Source organism: Bison bison, unplaced genomic scaffold (genome assembly GCF_000754665.1).
Source record: "Bison bison bison isolate TAMUID 2011002044 unplaced genomic scaffold, Bison_UMD1.0 scf7180017864224, whole genome shotgun sequence".
Taxonomy (NCBI): Eukaryota; Metazoa; Chordata; class Mammalia; order Artiodactyla; family Bovidae; genus Bison; species Bison bison.
The window spans coordinates 4,121,844-4,142,107 of NW_011494796.1; the positions used below are offsets into that span (position 1 = coordinate 4,121,844).

General features: G+C 39.7%; 1 protein-coding gene across 1 annotated transcript in view; it reads left to right on the plus strand.

Annotated features, from left to right (window-relative positions):
• CERS3 (ceramide synthase 3) overlaps positions 1-20,264 on the plus strand; it is a 160,987-nt gene that overhangs the window by 30,538 nt on the left and 110,185 nt on the right. The window contains exons 3-4 of the mRNA XM_010845823.1: positions 7,463-7,580; positions 14,936-15,054. Coding sequence (XP_010844125.1) covers positions 7,463-7,580; positions 14,936-15,054 — 237 coding nt within the window. The remainder of the gene's footprint in view (positions 1-7,462; positions 7,581-14,935; positions 15,055-20,264) is intronic.

Here is a 20,264-nt window from a genome sequence, read left to right on the forward strand (position 1 = left end):
CAGGGCAATGCCAAAGAATGCTCAAACTGCCGCACAATTGCACTCATCTCACACGCTAGTAAAGTAATGCTCAAAACTCTCCAAGCCAGGCTTCAGCAATATGTGAACCGTGAACTTCCTGATGTTCAGGCTGGTTTTACAAAAGGCAGAGGAACCAGAGATCAAATTGCCAACATCTGCTGGATCATGGAAAAAGCAAGAGAGTTCCAGAAAAGCATCTATTTCTGCTTTATTGACTATGCCAAAGCCTTTGACTATATGGATCACAATTAACTTTGGAAAATTCTGAAAGAGATGGGAATACCAGACCACCTGATCTGCCTCTTGAAAAATTTGTATGCAGGTCAGGAAGCAACAGTTAGAACTGGACATGGAACAATAGACTGATTCCAAATAGGAAAAGGAGTTCGTCAAGGCTGTATATTGTCACCCTGTTTATTTAACTTATATGCAGAGTACATCATGAGAAACGCTGGACTGGAAGAAACACAAACTGGAATCAAGATTGCTGGGAGAAATATCAATAACCTCAGATATGCAGATGACACCACCCTTATGGCAGAAAGTGAAAAGGAACTCAAAAGCCTCTTGATGAAAGTGAAAGAGGAGAGTGAAAAAGTTGGCTTAAAGCTCAACATTCAGAAAACGAAGATCATGGCATCCAGTCCCATCACTTCATGGGGAATAGATGGGGAAACAGTGGAAACAGTGTCAGACTTTATTTTTTTGGGCTCCAAAATCACTGCAGATGGTGATTGCAGCCATGAAATTAAAAGACGCTTACTCCTTGGAAGGAAGGTTATGACCTACCTAGATAGCATATTCAAAAGCAGAGACATTACTTTGCCAACAAAGGTTCGTCTAGTCAAGGCTGTGGTTTTTCCAGTGGTCATGTATGAATGTGAGAGTTGGACGGTGAATAAGGCTGAGCACCGAAGAATTGATGCTTTTGAACTGTGGTGTTGGAGAAGACTCTTGAGAGACCCTTGGACTGCAAGGAGATCCAACCAGTCCATTCTGAAGGAGATCAGCCCTGGGATTTCTCTGGAAGGAGTGATGCTAAAGCTGAAACTCCAGTACTTTGGCCACCTCATGCGAAGAGTGGACTCATTGGAAAAGACTCTGATGCTGGGAGGGATTGGGGGCAGGAGGAGAAGGGGACGACAGAGAATGAGATGGCTGGATGGCATCACTGACTCGATGGACGTGAGTCTCGGTGAACTCCAGGAGTTGGTGATGAACAGGGAAGCCTGGCGTGCTGCAATTCATGGGGTCGCAAAGTCGGACACGACTGAGCGACTGATCTAATCTGATCTGAACAGAAACAGAAGATATTAAGAAGAGGTGGCAAGAATACACAGAACTATACAAAAAGATCTTCATGACCCAGATAACCACGATGGTATGATCACTCACCTAGAGCCAGACATCCTGGAATGCGAAGTCAAGGTGGCTTTAGGAAGCATCACTATGAACAAAGCCAGTAGAGGTGATGGAATTCCAGTTGAGCTATTTCAAATGATGCTGTGAAAATGCTGCACTCAATATTCCAGCAAATTTGGAAAACTCAGCAGCAGCTACAGGACTGGAAAAGGTCAGTTTTCATTCCAATCCCAAAGAAAGGCAATGCCGAAGAATGTTCAAACTACCGCACAATTGTACTCATCTCACATGCTAGAAAGTAATGCTCAAAATTGCCCAAGCCAGCCTTCAACAGTACGTGACCCATGAACTTCCAGATGTTCGAGTTGCATTTAGAAAAGGCAGAGGAACCAGAGATCAAATTGCCAATATCCATTGGATCATCAAAAACCAAGAGAGTTCCAGAAAAACATCTACATCTGCTTTATTGATTACACCAAAGTCTTTGACTGTGTGGATCACAACAAACTGGAAAATTCTTGAAGAGATGGGAATACCAAACCACTGTACCTGCCTCCTGAGAAATCTGTATATAGGTCAACAAGTAACAGTTAGAACAGGACATGGAACAACAGACTGGTTCCAAATTAGGAAAGGAGTACAACAAGGCTGTATATTGTCACCCTGCGTATTTAACTTCTGTGCAGAGTACATCATGTGAAATGTCAGACTGGATGAAGTCCAAGCTGTAATCATGATTGCCAGGAGAAATATCAGTAACCTCAGATATGTAGATGACACCACCCTTATGGCAGAAAGTGAAGATGAACTAAAGAGCCTCTTGGTGAAAGTAAAAGAGGAGAATGAGAAAGTTGGCTTAAAACTCGACATTCAGAAAACTAAGATCATGGCATCTGGTCCCATCATTTCATGGGAAATAGATGGGGAAACAGTGGTAACAGTGACAGACTTAATTTTCTTGGGCTCCAAGCTATGACCAGCCTAGACAGCAGAGACATTACTTTGCTGAGAAAGGTCTGTCTAGTCAAAGCTATGGTTTTTCCAGTAGTCATGGATGGATGTGTGAGCTGAACTATAAAGAAAGCAGAGCACCAAAGAATTGATGCTTTTGAACTCTGATGTTGGAGAAGACTCTTGAGAGTCCCTTGGACTGCAAGGAGATCCAACCAGTCTATTCTAAAGGGAATCAGTCCTGAATATTCATTGGAAGGACTGATGCTGAAGCTGAAGGTCCAATACTTTGGCTACCTGATGGGAAGCTGACTCATTGGAAAAGACCTTGATGCTGGGAAAGACTGAAGGCAGGAGAAGAAGGGGACAACAGGGGCTGAGATGGTTGAATGACATCACCGAGTTTATGGACACAAGTTTGAGGAAGCTCCAGGATGTGGTGATGGCCAGGGAAGCCTGGTGTGTTGCAGTCCATGGGATGGCAAAGAGTTGGACACAACCGAGTGACTGAACTGAACTGAACTGAACTGAGGGTAGTGCATAATTAATGGGTCAAACAATAAACAAAAAGCTTTCCTTTTTAAAAGACAAGCTGGGAAATATGTCCATAGGGCATTTTGAAAAGCTCTGACATACTCTTGGAAGTTAGAAGGCCACTTGAATTTGTAGAGCTTTGGCCATGCTCAGGGCAACCCACATGATCAAGAAGTATGATCTAGAAGTGAGTCCAAAACTCTCACCTCTGGATGACCTTAAGGCTTTTGCAAACAGGAAGTGAAGGCTAAGGCAAAGTTGTCCACTGCCTGGTTGAGTGTTAAAGGTGTGCCCTGAAGTGTACACGAGCCCCTTAGCAAATACTGGAGGATTTATTGGTTCCAGACATTTAAGGACATCTCTGTCTAGTTGTTAGTAGACCACTAAGCTAACCTAATAAAGACTTTAGTGCTCACACATAAAGAATATAGACTTTACAGATCGGATTTTAAAAGTGAAAAACAAATGGACAACAACAAACAGCACGAACAACAACAAACTCTGAAGAGGGGGATATTCTGATTTCCAGAGTTGCCACATTATATTAGTAAGCATGTCTACTTTTAAGCAAAAATTATGACATGCAACAAAATAAGAAAGTATAGCTCATACACAGGAAAAAAAAAACCAGCAGTCAACTGAGTGTGTCACCTACAAAGCCTGGATGTTAAACTTATTAGACAAGACTTTAAGTCAACTATTTTGAAAATGTTCAAAGAACTAGTGAAAACCATGCTTAAAAACTAAGGAAAGAAATGTCTCACTAACTTAAGAATATCAGTAAAGAGATAAAATTATAGATTATAAAAAGAAATCAAATAGAAATTTGGGACTTGTTAAGTATAATAACTCATATTAAAAATTCACTGGAGGGCCTTAACAGCATTTTTGGGCAGGGAGAAGAAAGAGTCAGCAGTCTAAGGAACAGAAAATAAAAAGAATACAGAAAAAAATGAAGAGCCTCAGAGACCTGTGGGCCCTGATGAAGCATAACAACATATATATAATGGGAATTCCAGAAGAAGAGGAGGAAATGAACAGGATAGAAAATATTTGAAGAAATAAGTGGCTAAAATTTCCCCAAATCTGATGACACACATTAATCTGTAATTTGGGAAGCTAACCAAACTCCAAGAAGAATAAGCTTAATTAAAGAAATTCATATCTAGATATATCATAAGCAAACTGTTGAAAGATAGAATCTTGAAAGCAAGGAGAGAGAAGCATATTATCACATAACAGTGATCTGTGATAAGATTGAGTTGATTTCTCATCAGCAACCGTGGAAGCCAAAGGCAGTAGGAGGACAAATAACAAGAAAAAAAAACTGTCAACCAAGCAAAATTATCCTTCAAAATGAGAGAAAATAAGACATTTCCAGATAAGCAAAAACTGGAAGAATTTGTTGCTAAGCAGACCTGCCCTATGAGAAATACTAAAGGGAGTCCTACTGACTGAAAGCAGAGGATGCAGACAGTAACTTGAATCCACATGAAGAAATAAAGAGCACCAATAAAGGACCCACATAAGAAATAAAAAGAATAAATGCATTTTTTTGGTAATATGTTTTACTCTTATCTGATTTGAAAGACAGCTGCATAAAGTAATAATCATAAATGTCTGTTGATGAGAACACAATTTATAAGTACATAATTTATATGACAGTAGCAGTGCAGAGAGGGGAGGTAATGGAGTTTTGTATAGTGCTTAAACTGTTTTACTATTAATCTGAATTAGAAAATTATAAATTAAGATGTTAATTGTAATCCCTAGGTAATCCCGAGATGAACCACTAAGAAGATGACTTTTAAAAATAATAAAAAAAGAGAAGGAATTAAAAGAATACACTAGAAAATATCTGTTTAACACAGAGAAGATAATAATGGAAGGATAGAGAAACAAAAAATCATAAGCTGTATAGAAAGTAAATAGCAAAGTGGCAGATATAAATCCTGTTTTATCAGTAATTAAGTGTAATTTACATTAAATGTAAATGAAATAAATACTCCAACTAAAAGACATAGATAGGAGGACTGGATAGAAATATTAATATATGATCCAAATATATAATTTCTATGAAAGACTCACTTTAAGTTCAAAGACATAAATAGGTTGAAAGTGAAAGAATGAAAAAATATATATCATGCTAAGCTAAGCTAAGTCACTTCAGTCGTGTCCAACTCTGTGCGAACCCATAGACGGCAGCCCACCAGGCTCCCCCGTCCCTGGGATTCTCCAGGCAAGAACACTGGGGTGGGTTGCCATTTCCTTCTCCAGTGCATGAAAGGGAAAAGTGAAAGGAAGTCGCTCAGTCGTGTCCAACTCCTAGCGACCCCACGGACTGCAGCCTACCAGACTCCTCCGTCCATGGGATTTTCCAGGCAAGAGTACTGGAGTGGGGTGCCATTGCCTTCTCCAATATATCATGCTAGCAATAACCAAAAGAGAGCTGGGATGGCTATACTTTATCGTTGTTGTTTAGTTACTAAGTTGTGTCCGTTTCTTTGCGACTCCATGGACTGCAGCCCTCCAGGCTCCTCTGTCCTTGGCTATACTAATACCAGACAGTTTAACATCCTTTAAATAGTTGCTGGAAACAAAGGATATTTTATACTATAAAAGGGTAAACATATCAAGATGATATAACAATTATAAACGTATATGTACCTAGCAACATAGTCCCCAAAACATGAAGCAAACAGAATTGAAAGGAGAAATAAACAATTCGACAATAATAGTTGTAAACTTCAATACCCCATTTTCAATAATGGATAGAACAACTAGGCAGAAAATCAACAAAGAAATAGACTCAATCCGTGTTATAACTGAACTAGACCTAACACACATCTGTAGAGCACATCACCAATAACAGCAGAATACACATTCTTCTCATGTGCACGAGGAACATTCTCCAGAATAGACCATATGTTAGGCCTTAAAACTAATCTCAATAAAAGTGAGAGGATGGAAATCATACAAGGTATGTTTTCTGACCACTATTGAATGAAATTAGAAGTCCATAACAGAAGGAACGATACTGGATGCTTGGGGCTGGTGCACTGGGACATCCCCCAGAGGGATGGTATGGGGAGGGAGGAGGGAGGAGTGTTCAGGATGGGGAACAAATGAATACCTGTGGTGGATTCATTTCGATATTTGGCAAAACTAATACAATATTGTAAAGTTTAAAAATAAAATAAAATTTAAAAAAAAGAGAGAAATCAGCAAATATATGGAAATTAAACAGTGTACTTCTAATAACCTATGGGTCAGAGGAGAAATCACAGGTAAACTAGAAAATCCTATTAGATGAATGAAAAAGAAAGCACCATACCAAAACTTATGGGATTCAGCAAAAGCAGTGCTTACTAGGACATTTATAGCTATAACCACATATATTTAAAAAGAAAAAAAGATCTCAAATCAGTAATCTAACCTTCTACCTTAATAAACCAGGGAAAAAAGCAAACTGAATTTATAACAAGCAGAAATTAAGAAATAACAGAAATTAGAATATAAAATCAATAAAAGCCACTACACACCCAGTAGAATTGCTAAAATTAAAAAGACTGGCAATACCAACTACTGGCAGAGATATGGAATAACTGGAACTCTGGCACATTATTGATGGAAATGTAAAATAGTATAGACACTTTGGAAAACATTCACTAAGTTCTTATAAAGTTAAGTGTATACTTGCCATACAACCTATCAATCCCATTGCTAAGTATTTACTCAAGAGTCATGCTATTTTTCATTAGTTAGAACTTTAAATAGGGGACATAATAATTTCTTTAAGGTAATATCACCAAAGAAAATAATAACAAAACATTTATCTTAATCTTTAGTAGTCTTAAAAATGAAACTAAATAGAATGGTTTATCCTGGTTCCTGGATATTACATATAAATGTATTTGAGTTTATGGCTCAGAGGTTAAAGCATCTGCCTGCAGTGCAGGAGACCTGGGTTCAATCCCTGGTTGGGAAGATCCCCTGGAGAAGGAAATGGCAACCCGCTCCAGTATTCTTGCCTGGAGAATCCCATGGACGGAGGAGCTTGGTGGGCTATAGTCCATGGGGTTGCAAAGAGTTGGACACGGCTGAGCGACTTCACTTCACTTCATTTCACTTCAAGTACAGTTGACCCTTGAACAACAAGGGTTTGAACTGCAGGGTCCAGTTGTAAGCAGATTTTTTACAGTAGTAAATACTACAGTGCTAAATCTACGGTTGGTTGAACCCATGGATGTAAAACCTTGAATAAGGAGGAACCACTTACCTAGGGGCTGACTATAAGCTATATGAGGAGGATTTTCACTGCACTGTTAGCACCCCTCACCTCCATATGTTTAGTCAAGTGTATTTTGTATTTTAAGTTATTGCTTGTGTAAAAATCTCAAATTTTGCTCTTTGAATTTCTGTAAGGCAGATTTTGGCTCTAGGTAGTCTAATGACGTATCTTTCGTTTGGAATCTAAAGTTACAGCTTGACTTTGCTGAGGACATTGTGGATTCAGTCTCAGATTTTGAACTTGAAAAGCAAGTGTTAGTTTCTCAGCCATTTCTGACTCTTTCTTTTGTTTACATTTTCATAGGTTTATTGCTTCACCTCTAGCAAAAACATTTGGCATTAAAGAGGAAGTTCGAAAGAAGATTATACCAAATTCTGTTTTAGAGAATTTTTTCAAACATTCCACAAAGAAACCATCTCAAGTAAGTACGAATTCTTTGTTTTGGGATTTTAAAATCTCCTTTCTTAATATTTCCATCATCTATTGCTTACCTCATCTATGCAAAAAGTTAGTTTCAGTTGAGCAGCAAATAATTTGTTTCATTTGGATTTTTTCCTCTGTTGATAAGTTATAAAGCATTCTGAGCATAATATAAAGTGACACAATAATAATATACAATATAAAAAATACATTTATAATGATATAAAGTAACATTTAACTAGTGTTGAACACTGACAATTTTGGTATAAAGATCAAAATTTAATTTTCAATGGTAGGATATATACAAAGTATACCAATGAAAATGGATCATTATTAAGGCAGAGTAGCCCATATCTGACACTTTTGATGACTGTGACACTGTCAGTACACAGGGCACACATTACAAAAGTGTCCCTTGGGGTGGCTTTCCTGAATATAACCCTTTATTTTATCCACGGCTTCAAAATACTCAGAAATAGTCTGTGCTCCTGCCCACTCCCCAGGGATGGAATCCTTAGGAGAATCACAATTCTCTTCTCTACACAAGATGTACTTGATGAAATGTTACAGTGCACTGCATGTTTACACCACAGAAAAAGACTTTAACGTAAAGGTTATGTAGAAATAGTAGTGTCCAGGCAAGTCTAGTTTCATTATACCCCACATTTAAATGAGATGAAATAAAAACTTCTCCAAAAGTGGCACACTCTCTCCGACAAATACAGACATCTCTCACTAGTAATTTTAAGTCAAAAATATGTACTAATGTGGTTTTAGGATAGATAGATTTTTAAAGTCCTGAACTTGTCTGCTGAATTCACTTGCGTCTTCTATGACACTTTCTGTCACTGGTCTGGCGGGCTCCCTGCACAAATGAGCATATTGAAATCTGACCACATAGCACCAGGCATCACGTACAGAATTATTCATGGCTAGCGGCACTGTCTCTAACTTGTCTGCCATCAGCTTCTGTATGTGCCTTTTTTTTTTTTTTTCTAAAAAGAGGACAGTCTGACAAGCCATCTCTGTGTGTTCTTTATTTCTACCTGCTCTAAAAGACTGAAGTCATTCACCTAAATACTGCTGTTACCTCTGGTGATAATAATGCTTAAGCATCATTTTACGTTTTGTAGAGGGGAAGTTATTTAGTTGTGTTTATGAAAAGTTAGGACTCTCTTAGAGAATCCTTATTATCCTTTGTTTCTATCTGAGAACAACTAATAATTATTATCTGAGAATAATTTTATTTATTTATTTAAAACTGGAATTTAACAGTTATTGAAACATCTTTTTCTCCCTAAAGTTACCCTCATTTTTATCAAATATAACCAAATTAAAGCTAGTTTGTTTGCAAAATAGGTCTGTTCTCACTAATTTTGGTCTGATGATTTATATAACCATAATTGATCATAGACTTTTTATATTGCTGAAACATTTATAGAGTCTCAGACTGAACTTTTAAAATAAAACAGGGCTGGGAAACTCACACAAAAGGCTTATCACAGATTTTGCCTAACAAATCTAGGTGAATTCTTCCCTTTTTAAGGTCTCAAAAATTCCTTGAGATTTTTGTAGCTGTTAGTGAGATAACCTTCCTAACTCATTTGATAAACTTACTGGAAACCTAAGAGTTTCAAATTTCTGAGGGAGTCAGATAAAAAATATAATTGTCTTGTTTATAACGTATAATTTTACCAAACTATTTTCATAATTAGTTTGAAAGGAAGGTTTTCCCTACTCCTGGGAAACACAAGATTCAAACCTGTAATTTTTCAGATAGAAACCATAAAAGTTATAAGCATATTTGCTGGTTCATTCAGTCCTTTGTTAACTTTAGTGAAGGGTTTTTCATAAAATACCAGAACATATCAGAATGTTAAGACCTCTATATAATTTCTAGGATATCTATATTAGTAATATTTATAGTACATTATAACATGAGAGGATTTATTACTCATTTGATAATATTTTTCATGTATTTTAACCAAATAAACACAGTTTAATATCTCTCTTTGGGATGTTTCAGGGGCCCTCAGAAGCACCCCAAAGTTAGATAGAGGTCAAAGGAACTTCAAAAGAATTCTATTTAAGAAGTTTTGTCAAAAAAGTCAATTAAAAGGGCTTAGAACATTTGGTCAGATTTAGTCAATGTTGATGGGCGTGTATCATTTAGCTTGTTGATATGTCATGATGGGTGTATATACCGAGGCTCAAGGTCTATGTAGAAAATTTGGCTCTTATCAAATTTCTCAGCTATGAAGATAAATTAGCCACCTGACAGTTAAAGAAAAGTGAAGAAAAGCTGAAAGAAATTTAGCGATTAGGTCATCTTTCTTCTTTACACATTGAGATGAGGAAACTAAGGTCAACAGAGGACCTGTCCTAGGTCATGCAGCTAATTAATGGCTGAATCCAAACCTGGACCCTGGCCTGGGACTCCCTGTCAAGTGCTGCTTCTAATATGCCTAAATGATGTCTTTAACTGTGTACAGGATGTTGACAATGTATTTCAGAGGCTGGAGCTATGTTTGTAAGTAATTATTCTAGTTCAGTTGACAATACAGTATGGCTTAGTAAGTTATAATTTGGACATTTGCATCAGGTAATAGAAGAAATGTTATATATCAACCCCCAAGTGTTAGAAAGCTTCCTCTACTAAACTATGAAGATGAAGGGACATAAGCAAAACATCTAATTTCTATTGTGCATAGATTACAAAATCAAGGTAGTATTTGTATAACAGATCAAGATGACAACAAGTTGGCCAGTAAAATGCCCGTAGAATAAAAGTACTAGAACTTAGGAAGATAGAATATAGTAGAAGAAGGCAAAGTAGATGACTTAATAGTGATTTCAGATGTGGAAACAAAATGATACCACAATATTCCCACACATTAGCTTGGCCAATGTCACATAGACAGCATTTTTGCTTAATTTATAGCTGAGGTAAGACAAGTTGCTAGGAAGACTAAAAAAAATTGTGCTGGTTCAAGGGATGGGTGGGTATCACCTCTAACAAAGTATTTCAAGTCTGTAGTCACAGGGCACTGCAGTGGTAATACAGGTACGTAACATGTGACTTTATTAAGACAACTGAAGACACAAATCAAGGATTCTTCTTCAGCTGCTACAGACTGCACCAAAAAAACAAAAACATTTCAGATACACAGTATCAATTCTATGCTGGTTAGCACAGAGGATATAACATGGTATTGATGAGGTCCAAAAAGCTATACATGTGAGCTGCCACTGAGAGTTTTGTTCTGTGTTTCACACACTTCTTTGTGACTGTGTATGTGCAGCTGTGTGCCCACTGTTTATATATCTGTATGTCTCTCTCTATGTGTATCTCCACGACAATTTCAAGATGAAATTCAAAGAGAGAATCATGATAACATACCAATAGCTCTGGCCAACGGATCATTTTTCCTACTGTTGGTAAAATGAAAGAACAGCAGAACTTATTAACTAGCCCATTTCCTCTGCAAGAACACAATGAGAACTATTGCAGAACAAATGAATGTGTAGTTCTGAAAGGTAATTTAAAGAAAACATAAGACTGACATATAGCAAGTATTGTGGTCCATAGTTGGAGAAGGGTCCATAGAGGCGTTCCAGGTTGCTAGCTTGTCTCAACCATGGATTCAAACATGTTTAGAGCAAAAGGCTCTGTAGCTCTCTAGTCCACTTTATTTTATGGGTGAGACATGTGATAGACAAAGAGGTTGAGTGGCTCCTCTATGGTCCCAGAGAGTTGGTTTTTGCATCAAGTAGCCAGGCCTTATGGCTCCATTTTAGGCCACACTGCTTCTCTTCTGGAGAAGGCAATGGCAACCCACTCCAGTACTGTTGCCTGGAAAATCCCATGGACGGAGGAGCCTGGTGGGCTGCAGTCCATGGGGTCGCTAAGAGTAGGACACGACTGAGCGACTTCACTTTCACTTTTCACTTTTCACTTTCATGCATTGGAGAAGGAAATGGCAACCCACCCCAGTGTTCTTGCCTGGAGAATCCCAGGGACGGGGGAGCCTGGTGGGCTGCCATCTATAGGGTCGCACAGAGTTGGACACAACTGAAGCGACTTAGCAGCAGCAGCAGCTTCTCTTCTAGGTTCTGTCTGAGAGCCTTTCCCTTCCACAGACACATTCTCTGTAGTGTCCAGGCTAAAAACACGAATTGTGAGAACAGACTGTATGTGAAGGTGAGCAGATTAACCCCTCTGCCTCAGTGTCCACCTCTGTGAACTGAATGTGTTAACAGCAGTTACCTCATAGGACTCTCAATTCAGGGATTGAATTGAGTATTTAGAATACTGCCTGGCACACAGTCAAGGTCAGCTCTTATTATTCATATGTTATACCTATCATGTAGACTTCTACGGGAACGTTCTCAAATATATCTTCCCAACATTAATTATCCCAAGGGAACATCAGTAGTTTCCCAAGTATGCTTGTTGGTATTCCCATAATATCTTAACACAACTTTCTGTACCTAGCAGGTGTTCAATAAATGTTTGTTTCATATATTAATAACAAAATACTACTAAAGACTTCTGTTTGCAAGAGGACTTCTATCCCAATAATATTGTAGATATATGAGGCCAGTGTTGTCAAGATTTTGAATTAGATTCATCTGTGCTCCTAATCAGGAAAAATGCTTCAAATCATGTTTGATTACCATCTTCTAGATGCATTTATTCATCAGGTATCTGTAGAAATGATGAGGTAGTAAAATTGTATTGTTCTCAGATCTGGGAAAATTCTAGTGTGAGAACAGGGACTTTGCTCATTGCTGAATCTCCAGTGCCTAGAATAGGGACTGGCACTAGTGAGTAGAGGCTCAGTAAACATTTGTGAATGATCAAATGAATAAAACTTTTAAAACAATCAAGTTGGACCCAGAGCCCTTCAGTCTCAGAGGGTACAGAATATAGTGCTGCTGCATTTCAGAATATGTTCTGCTATGGAGCAAGCAGTAGGATTTGAATTGTATCTTCTGTTTGGGGGAATCTATTCAAGCTTACAAGTTATTTTAGGAGTAGAGGAATATATTTTTTGAAATGATTTTCAGTCTATGGTCTCCTTTCTGTGTTCAGCCATAATCTCTAGCATTGATGTAGCACATGATAGATGATTAGATAGAGCCCCAAGATCCTAAATCATTCCCACGAGACAAGAGGCAACCACTCATTGTCAATGCCCCATTTTCCACAGTGGGTCAGAGTACACAGCTCAAGGCTGCAGAGCTAGGAAGTAGCAGAACTCAATCTTCTGTTTTTAGTTCCCTTCCATTCCTACTGCATTCTGTTGCCTCAAAACCTTCCGTGTTCTCTCCTCCTGCGATAGGGCTGTGACAAGTTTGGTGCTGCCTGGGAGAGTGTAATCAGACCTCCAGACTTGTCCCATCTGGAGTGTGAGGTCCTTGCCGTGCAGACCTCATTGAGAGGTCAGGGATAATAGGGCAAAGTAAACACTGTCTCCACCTCCACTCATTCCTGGTGCTTCATACTTTACACACTGCAAGAGGAAGCCTTCAAAATGCACACATTTTGAAGATAAATTCAGATAATTCCAGGCAAGGTCCTCCTTGTGGTGGCCCTGACCACATCTTTCCTCCTCACCTGTCTGTATGTTTCTACCCTGTAAGACTTCTTTCTGTCCTTTGAGTACTCCCAGCTCCTCTGTGCTCTCATCCCCAGAGGACCTCACATGCTGCCAGGACACTTCCCTTCTTCAGCTTCTCCTTCTTGGGACATTTTTCAGGGTTTAGCATAAGTATAACTTCCAGGAATTGCCTACATGAAGTTAGGTCCCATGGTACCCTGACCTTCCCCTCTTTCAGTGCTCATCATAATTTATTAGAATTCTTTGTTGCATTTTCTGACTTCCTTACCAGACAGACTTTACCTCATGAAGGGGAGGCCCCATAAATGCTAATCTTGTTCATTCAGATCTTCGGTGCCAAGCACAATGCCTGAGAAAATACTCACCCGTGAATAGCTGCCAATTTAGGGCCATCAAAAACACAAAAACAAACCAAAACAACATAGAACAGGAGGTGAAACCTTGGCCTGTAAAATAATAGTATTAGAGATGACAGTTTACAGGGAAACAGTATAATATGTCTTGTCTATATTTTGTTTTGCTTTCTTTCTCTTCAGATTAATTAATAGGCTTGTGGTTATCTCTGGGTCGGGAAGATCCCCTGGAGAAGGGAATGGCAACCACTCCAGTGTTCTTGCCTGGAGAATCCCATGGACAGAGGGGCCTGGTCAGATACGACTGAAGCTACTGAACATGCATTAAGTTAGGAGTAAACTGAAATATTTCTTGTACTCAGCATTGCAAACTGAGAGATCAAGAAGACTGGTATCTCAAAAAAATTACAGAGCTTACTTCCTTGTGGAAGTGGAACGTACTGTAGGTCTAGCATATAAAACATGCCCGTGTTGAAAGAACGCAGCTTAAAATACCACTAGGAAGCAGAGCTGCTTCTGTCAGTCATTTGGGGTTCTTGTTTGGCCCTGGGAGAACTTCACATTTGTTATCTTTGAGCAAATCTATCATCCACATTGTTTTCAATTGTAAACCATAACCTGCAACTTCTGCCTTCCAGAAGAGAAGCAGTCATCATTATTATAATCTGCAATCCTTATTTTTTACAATTGGAATTATTTAAGGTTGGTTTAAAACATGCGGCTGTTGTTGTTTAGTCGCTAAGTCATGTCTGACTCTGTGCAACCCTGTAGACTGTAGCCAGCCAGGCTCATCTGTCCATGGTATCTCCAGGCAAGAATACTGGAGTGGGTTGCCATTTCCTTCTCCAAAATGGGCTGTGCATATGATTAAATGTGAAAGTTTTGGATCTATTAGAAACATTGTATGAAATGACAGAAAGGGCAGGAGCCTAAGGTCATATCCTCACTTTGCTACTAGTTTTAGGTCTTGGACAAGCTGTTAAAACTCTTGGAGTCCCATTTTTCTCACAGGAAAAAATACAGAGATTGGGTTTGATTAACATCTTAAACTATACTACTCTACGTGGAACCTAGGAGGCCCTAAATAAAATTGGCTGAAGAAGTAAGCCATGTATGGAACTTGAATGTATGGGTTGCTACCAACTTATGGAGAATTGGTCTTTCTTAGCAACTGAGTTTTCTGGGAATTAACATTCTCTCTGTTTTGGGATGGGTGTGTGTCATTCCATGAACAAAAGGGGTAAATGCACTGGCCCAAGGTTTAATGCAGAATCTCTCTCATCTCCACAAATGCTTGTAACTCGGTCTCAGTGTCTCTTGCTTGCAAGCCAGCCTACTCTGCTCTTAAGCACTCACTCATTTGTTTCATCCCCTTTCAGACTGATATTTATGGACTGGCAAAGAAGTGTAACTTGACAGAGCGCCAGGTTGAAAGATGGTTTAGGAGACGGCAGAATCAAGATAGGCCTTGCAGGATGAAGAAATTCCAGGAATCTTGGTAAGAAGGATAGTTAAAACTTTTCAAATGGTACCATTTTGTATGGAGCAGAAAAGTCATCTCAGAAAGAATCCTGAGGTTGCAGCAGCAGAAGGGTTTGAGCCTGCTCTATCACTTACCAATCAAGAGTTTGATACTAGCCACTCATCCACCTCTTGTGCTTCACTTTCCTTCTTTATCAAACAAGGTAAGATATGAGCTGTCTCAGTTAAACAGGAGATATATTATATACTTATCTTGAAGTCCAGAAAAATCATAAAAATGTCTTAACTGGTGTTTATCTTTTCTAGGGTAGCACTTGGCCCTAGCTCACCAGACTATCGCCTGTTTCCAATCACACTGTAGTTATTCTGTCACATTATAAGAGCAGAGAAGGTCTGAGAGGGCGCTGTCCTCTTCTCTCAGTACTGGTGGAGAGGACTTCTTTCTGTCTCAACTTGACTCTTACCCTACTCCTGCTTGTGGACTGGACAACAGTTCCTCTCGGTTTCCCCACCAGTTTAGCAGGAGGTCTGGATGGACTGGGCACCACATAGAGTTTTTGCATAGCTGGCTACTTCAGATACATTCCGAGGGCAGTGTGACTGTATCACACTTATTTTTGGCTTTATTAAAATTCTGCTTTTTCCTCTTCTTCAGAGTATTATAGTACTTTAGGTCACTCCCTTGGTGGCAAAAACTGACACCTGTGCCAAAACGAGGGTCTAGGTCATTGCTATTACTTTGTTGTTCTTCTTTACATCCAGACCAATAAATATTAGTTGGGTTGTGTGTGATGCCAAATTCTACATACCAATAGCATTCTTTCATTTTGCCTATTTCTTAAGGTCCTAAGATTGCCTAATGACTTTCACCAGATTTGTTTTGATGGGGATTTGGTATCAAATCACCAAATTATCAAATCACCAGATAGGGATTTGGTATAAGACTCTCAAAGAAATCAAACCTGTGAGAGGCTAAACTTAAATGACTTTCTTTAACTACCTATACATTCCTGAGTACAGTCATTCAACTGTGAGACTGGTGATGTATATTTAGAGGCACAGATCAATTCTTCATAGTGTCTTCGAGATAAAGGATAGCACAGCAGAGAGATCAGAGGCATGAACTAATTGGTTTACACAGAAAGCCAATAAAACCTATGATATCAGGTTTGCACTGACCACGGAGGCCACAGGCGCCCTCTCAAATCGCGGAAAGTGCCCCACCTTAGGCACCTTCTCAAGTGGGTCTTAGAAGCTGGGGCAAATAAGTGGTCTCAGAGGGCCCCTGCACTCCAAATTAGTCATCCTGAAGGAAGAACAGAGAAGAAAAGGAGAGAAAAGGAAACAAGAAAGAACGACATGGGAGACCAAGCTTGATGAGCATGGCCCACAACTTTATTTTCCAAAGTAGCTTTTATACCTCAAGTTGTGCATTCAGGATAATAGGGGGTGTAGAATCATGCAAGGTCAGCAGTCCTTGACTCTATATAGAAGCCAGGCTTTCTTTCTGCAAACTTATCATATGCAAAGGCTTTAGGTGATTTACATCATCTTCTGGCCAGGAGGCCTGTTAACATTTTATGACCCTTTCTTCTAAATAATGGTTAGTCAATCAGAAAACTTATTTTCTCTAAAGGTGATTATTCTAAAGTCAGGTGCCACCCTCCGAAAGCATTAGATAAAGTTGCATTCCTATGGGGCAAAAGTGTGGTGGGCTATAACAAGAAAAGAATTAACTCAAGGGTCCAAGGTTACAAACATTAAAGCTACTACTTACATTTCTATATACCAACTATATTAATCAATACACTCCCAGGGACACAGTAGGTAAGGGATGTGGAAACTTGGCAGCAAGCATTAGCTCAAGAAAGAAATCCTCTACTAGTTCTATTCTAACAATTTTAATTCTCTGAGAAGCTCTGCATTGTTAGAATATCTTAAGCTTCCTGTGCCTCTCATGGTTGGGAGGCTGTGAGCAATCACATGCGTAGCTGCAGGAGTCCGAACAAACCTGTCAGGCAAGCTAGAAAGTCATCAGAGGGGTTTGAATTGAAACACTCCTATTATGCCCAGGAGACTTATTAACTAGAGCTCTAAGTTGATTTTCTTCAGAGAAAGGTGGTTGGGGATAGCCCCCCGTTAATGTCAGAAGAGTTGGTGAAAGTCGTGAAATAGTAAAACAGACAGATTTTGGTTTTGGGGTAGATGCTCGGGCAGGTCCAGGGGGCCTCTCGAGTTCTGATTCGCCTTTGCATGTCAGATCCTCTTCGCATGACCTTTGTCATGGATGGGAGCTCCCATACTGGCTCCCGGCAATAAACTTTTTTTTTTTTCTCATCATGGGCTTACTGTTGCCTTTCCCACAGTAGCTGGAGGTGTATGACCTGGTTTGTTTTCTGTTTATCTCTGAGTTTTAGCCCTTGCGAGATTAGTTAATATTGGGTTGCCACTATGTCAGCTTGGCCCAGGTGAATCTCTCTTGACGATCACTACAAAAAACTACAAAGTGAAACTGGTTTCACTTTATATCTTCCTGTTTTTCTGTTATCATTTATCCTCTCTAGCAAATGACTCTTTATCTTAAATAAAGTACCAAGCAGGGACTATGTCTCTCCCAGAGCTGAATCATATTCCAGTGAAGGAGTATGGTAATTTCTTATAAATCATAGTGCCTTACAGTTTATAAATAATCTTGGTTTGATCCTTCCTGCCTCTCACAGTGTGGGGAAGTCAGGGCAAGTGGGGCTAGCCTTGTTTGAGAAATGAGAAACTGCACATATCTAATTGCCCTCAGATATTCTGACTCCTGTGTGGCCCCTGCTACCTAATGCTGACCTCTCAGAAGCAGGGGCCCCCACATGTCAAGTAACTGGGTCAGAAGAGTCCAACATTGGGAGTCTGGCTGTCAGTGAGTCCACCAAGAGTCAGCCACAAATTTCAGGTTAGGGAAGGGAATTATGAGTTGCCATTATCAATCATCAGGCAATGCAGAGGGTTGTGTGGACCATCTTCATAGTATGTGGAACTATCCTAGACCCTGTGGACATGTAGATTTTAAGAGGGAAGTAGAAGTGGAAAGTATGTCACTGGCCCAAAGCAACTAATCAGGGAGATAACACTATCACTTATGAAACTACAACATCTGTCGTTCCATTCCATCCAGACCATAGCACACGGTCTGCACATAGTCTATATATGGCACACAGTCTATCGTCATGTTCAGATGTACTCTGCACATTCAGAGGAGATGGGGTCAGCAGGGCTGGATACACTAGACAAAAGCTTTCTAGAGGTCAGGCACAAGCTGGACCTTGAGGGATGGGTCAGATTTCCACAAGAAAAGAAAGCGTGATTTGAGGGCAGCATATTTTAAGTAAGGCAAAGACAAGAAGCAGTACAGTGTATTTAGGAGACTGAAGTGAACCCACAAATAAAATTTAAGCTTTACCTTATTGTTTAGCAGGACATAGGAATTCACAAATTTCCTATGTCAGTGAACTATTAAAAGTTATTATGGATCAAATAAATAAATTAAAGCAAAATGCAAAGCTCTTTAATTGTGTAGGGACCGCACTTTTTTCCCTCATCTATGAGATGTGCTACAGGAAACATAGCAAGACATACCTAGCCCCAGGCATTTTAGAAGTCTCAGGAAACTTCAGTTCAGTTCAGTCACTCAGTCGTATCTGACTCTTTGTGACCCCATGAATCACACCACGCCAGGCCTCCCTGTCCATCACCAACTCCCGGAGTTCACTCAGACTCACATCCATCGAGTCAGTGATGCCATCCAGCCATCTTATCCTCTGTCGTCCCCTTCTCTTCCTGTCCCCAATCCCTCCCAGCATCAGAGTCTTTACCAATGCATCAACTCTTCGCATGAGGTGGCCAAAGTATCGGAGTTTCAGCCTCAGCATCAGTCCTTCCAATGAACATCCAGGACTGATCTCCTCTAGGATGGACTGGTTGGATCTCCTTGCAGCCCGAGGGACTCCCAAGAGTCTTCTCCAATACCACAGTTCAAAAGCATCAATACTTTGGCACTCAGCTTTCTTCACAGTCCAACTCTCACATCCATACATGACCACTGGAAAAACCACAGCCTTGACTAGTCCGAGCTTTGTTGGCAAGGTAATATCTCTGCTTTTCAATATACTATCTAGGTTTGTCATAATTTTTCTTCCAAGGAGTAAGCGTCTTTTAATTTCATGGCTGCAATCACCATCTGCTGTGATTTTGGAGCCCCCCAAAATAAAGTCTGACACTGTTTCCACTGTTTCCCATGTATTTCCCGTGAAGTGATGGGACCAGATGCCATGATCTTCATTTTCTGAATGTTGAGCTTTAAGCCAACTTTTTCACTCTCCTCTTTCACTTTCATCAAGAGGCTCTTTAGTTCCTCTTTACTTTCTGCCATAAGTATGGTGTCATTTGCATATCTGAGGTTATTGATATTTCTCCCGGCAATCTTGATTCCAGCCTGTGCTTCTTCCAACCCAGCATTTCTCATGATGTACTCTGCATAGAAGTTAAAGAAGCAAGGTGACAATATACAGCCTTGATGTACTCCTTTTCCTATTTGGAACCAGTCTATTGTTCCATGTCCAGTTCTAACTGTTGCTTCCTGACCTGCATACAGGTTTCTTAAGAGGCAGGTCAGGTGGTCTGGTATATTCCCATCTTCTTCAGAATTTTCCACAGTTTATTGTGATCCACACAGTCAAAGGCTTTGGTATAGTTAATAAAGCAGAAGTAGATGTTTTTCTGGAACTCTCTTGCTTTTTCGATGATCCAGCAGATGTTGGAAATTTGATCTCTGGTTCCTCTGCCTTTTCTAAAACCAGCTTGAACATCTGGAAGTTCACAGTTCACGTATTGCTGAAGCCTGGCTTGCAGAATTTTTAGCACTACTTTACTAGCGTGTGAGATGAGTGCAATTGTGCGGTAGTTTGAACATTGTTTGGCATTGCCTTTCTTTGGGATTGGAATGAAAACTGACCTTTTCCAGTCCTGTGGCCACTGCTGAGTGTTCCAAATTTGCTGGCATATTGAGTACAGCACTTTCACAGCATCATCTTCCAGGATTTGAAATAGCTCAACTGCAATTCCATCACCTCCACTAGCTTTGTTCGTAGTGATGCTTTCTAAGGCCCACTTGACTTCACATTCCAGAATGTCTGGCTCTAGGTCAGTGATCACACCATAGTGATTATCTGGGTCGTGAAG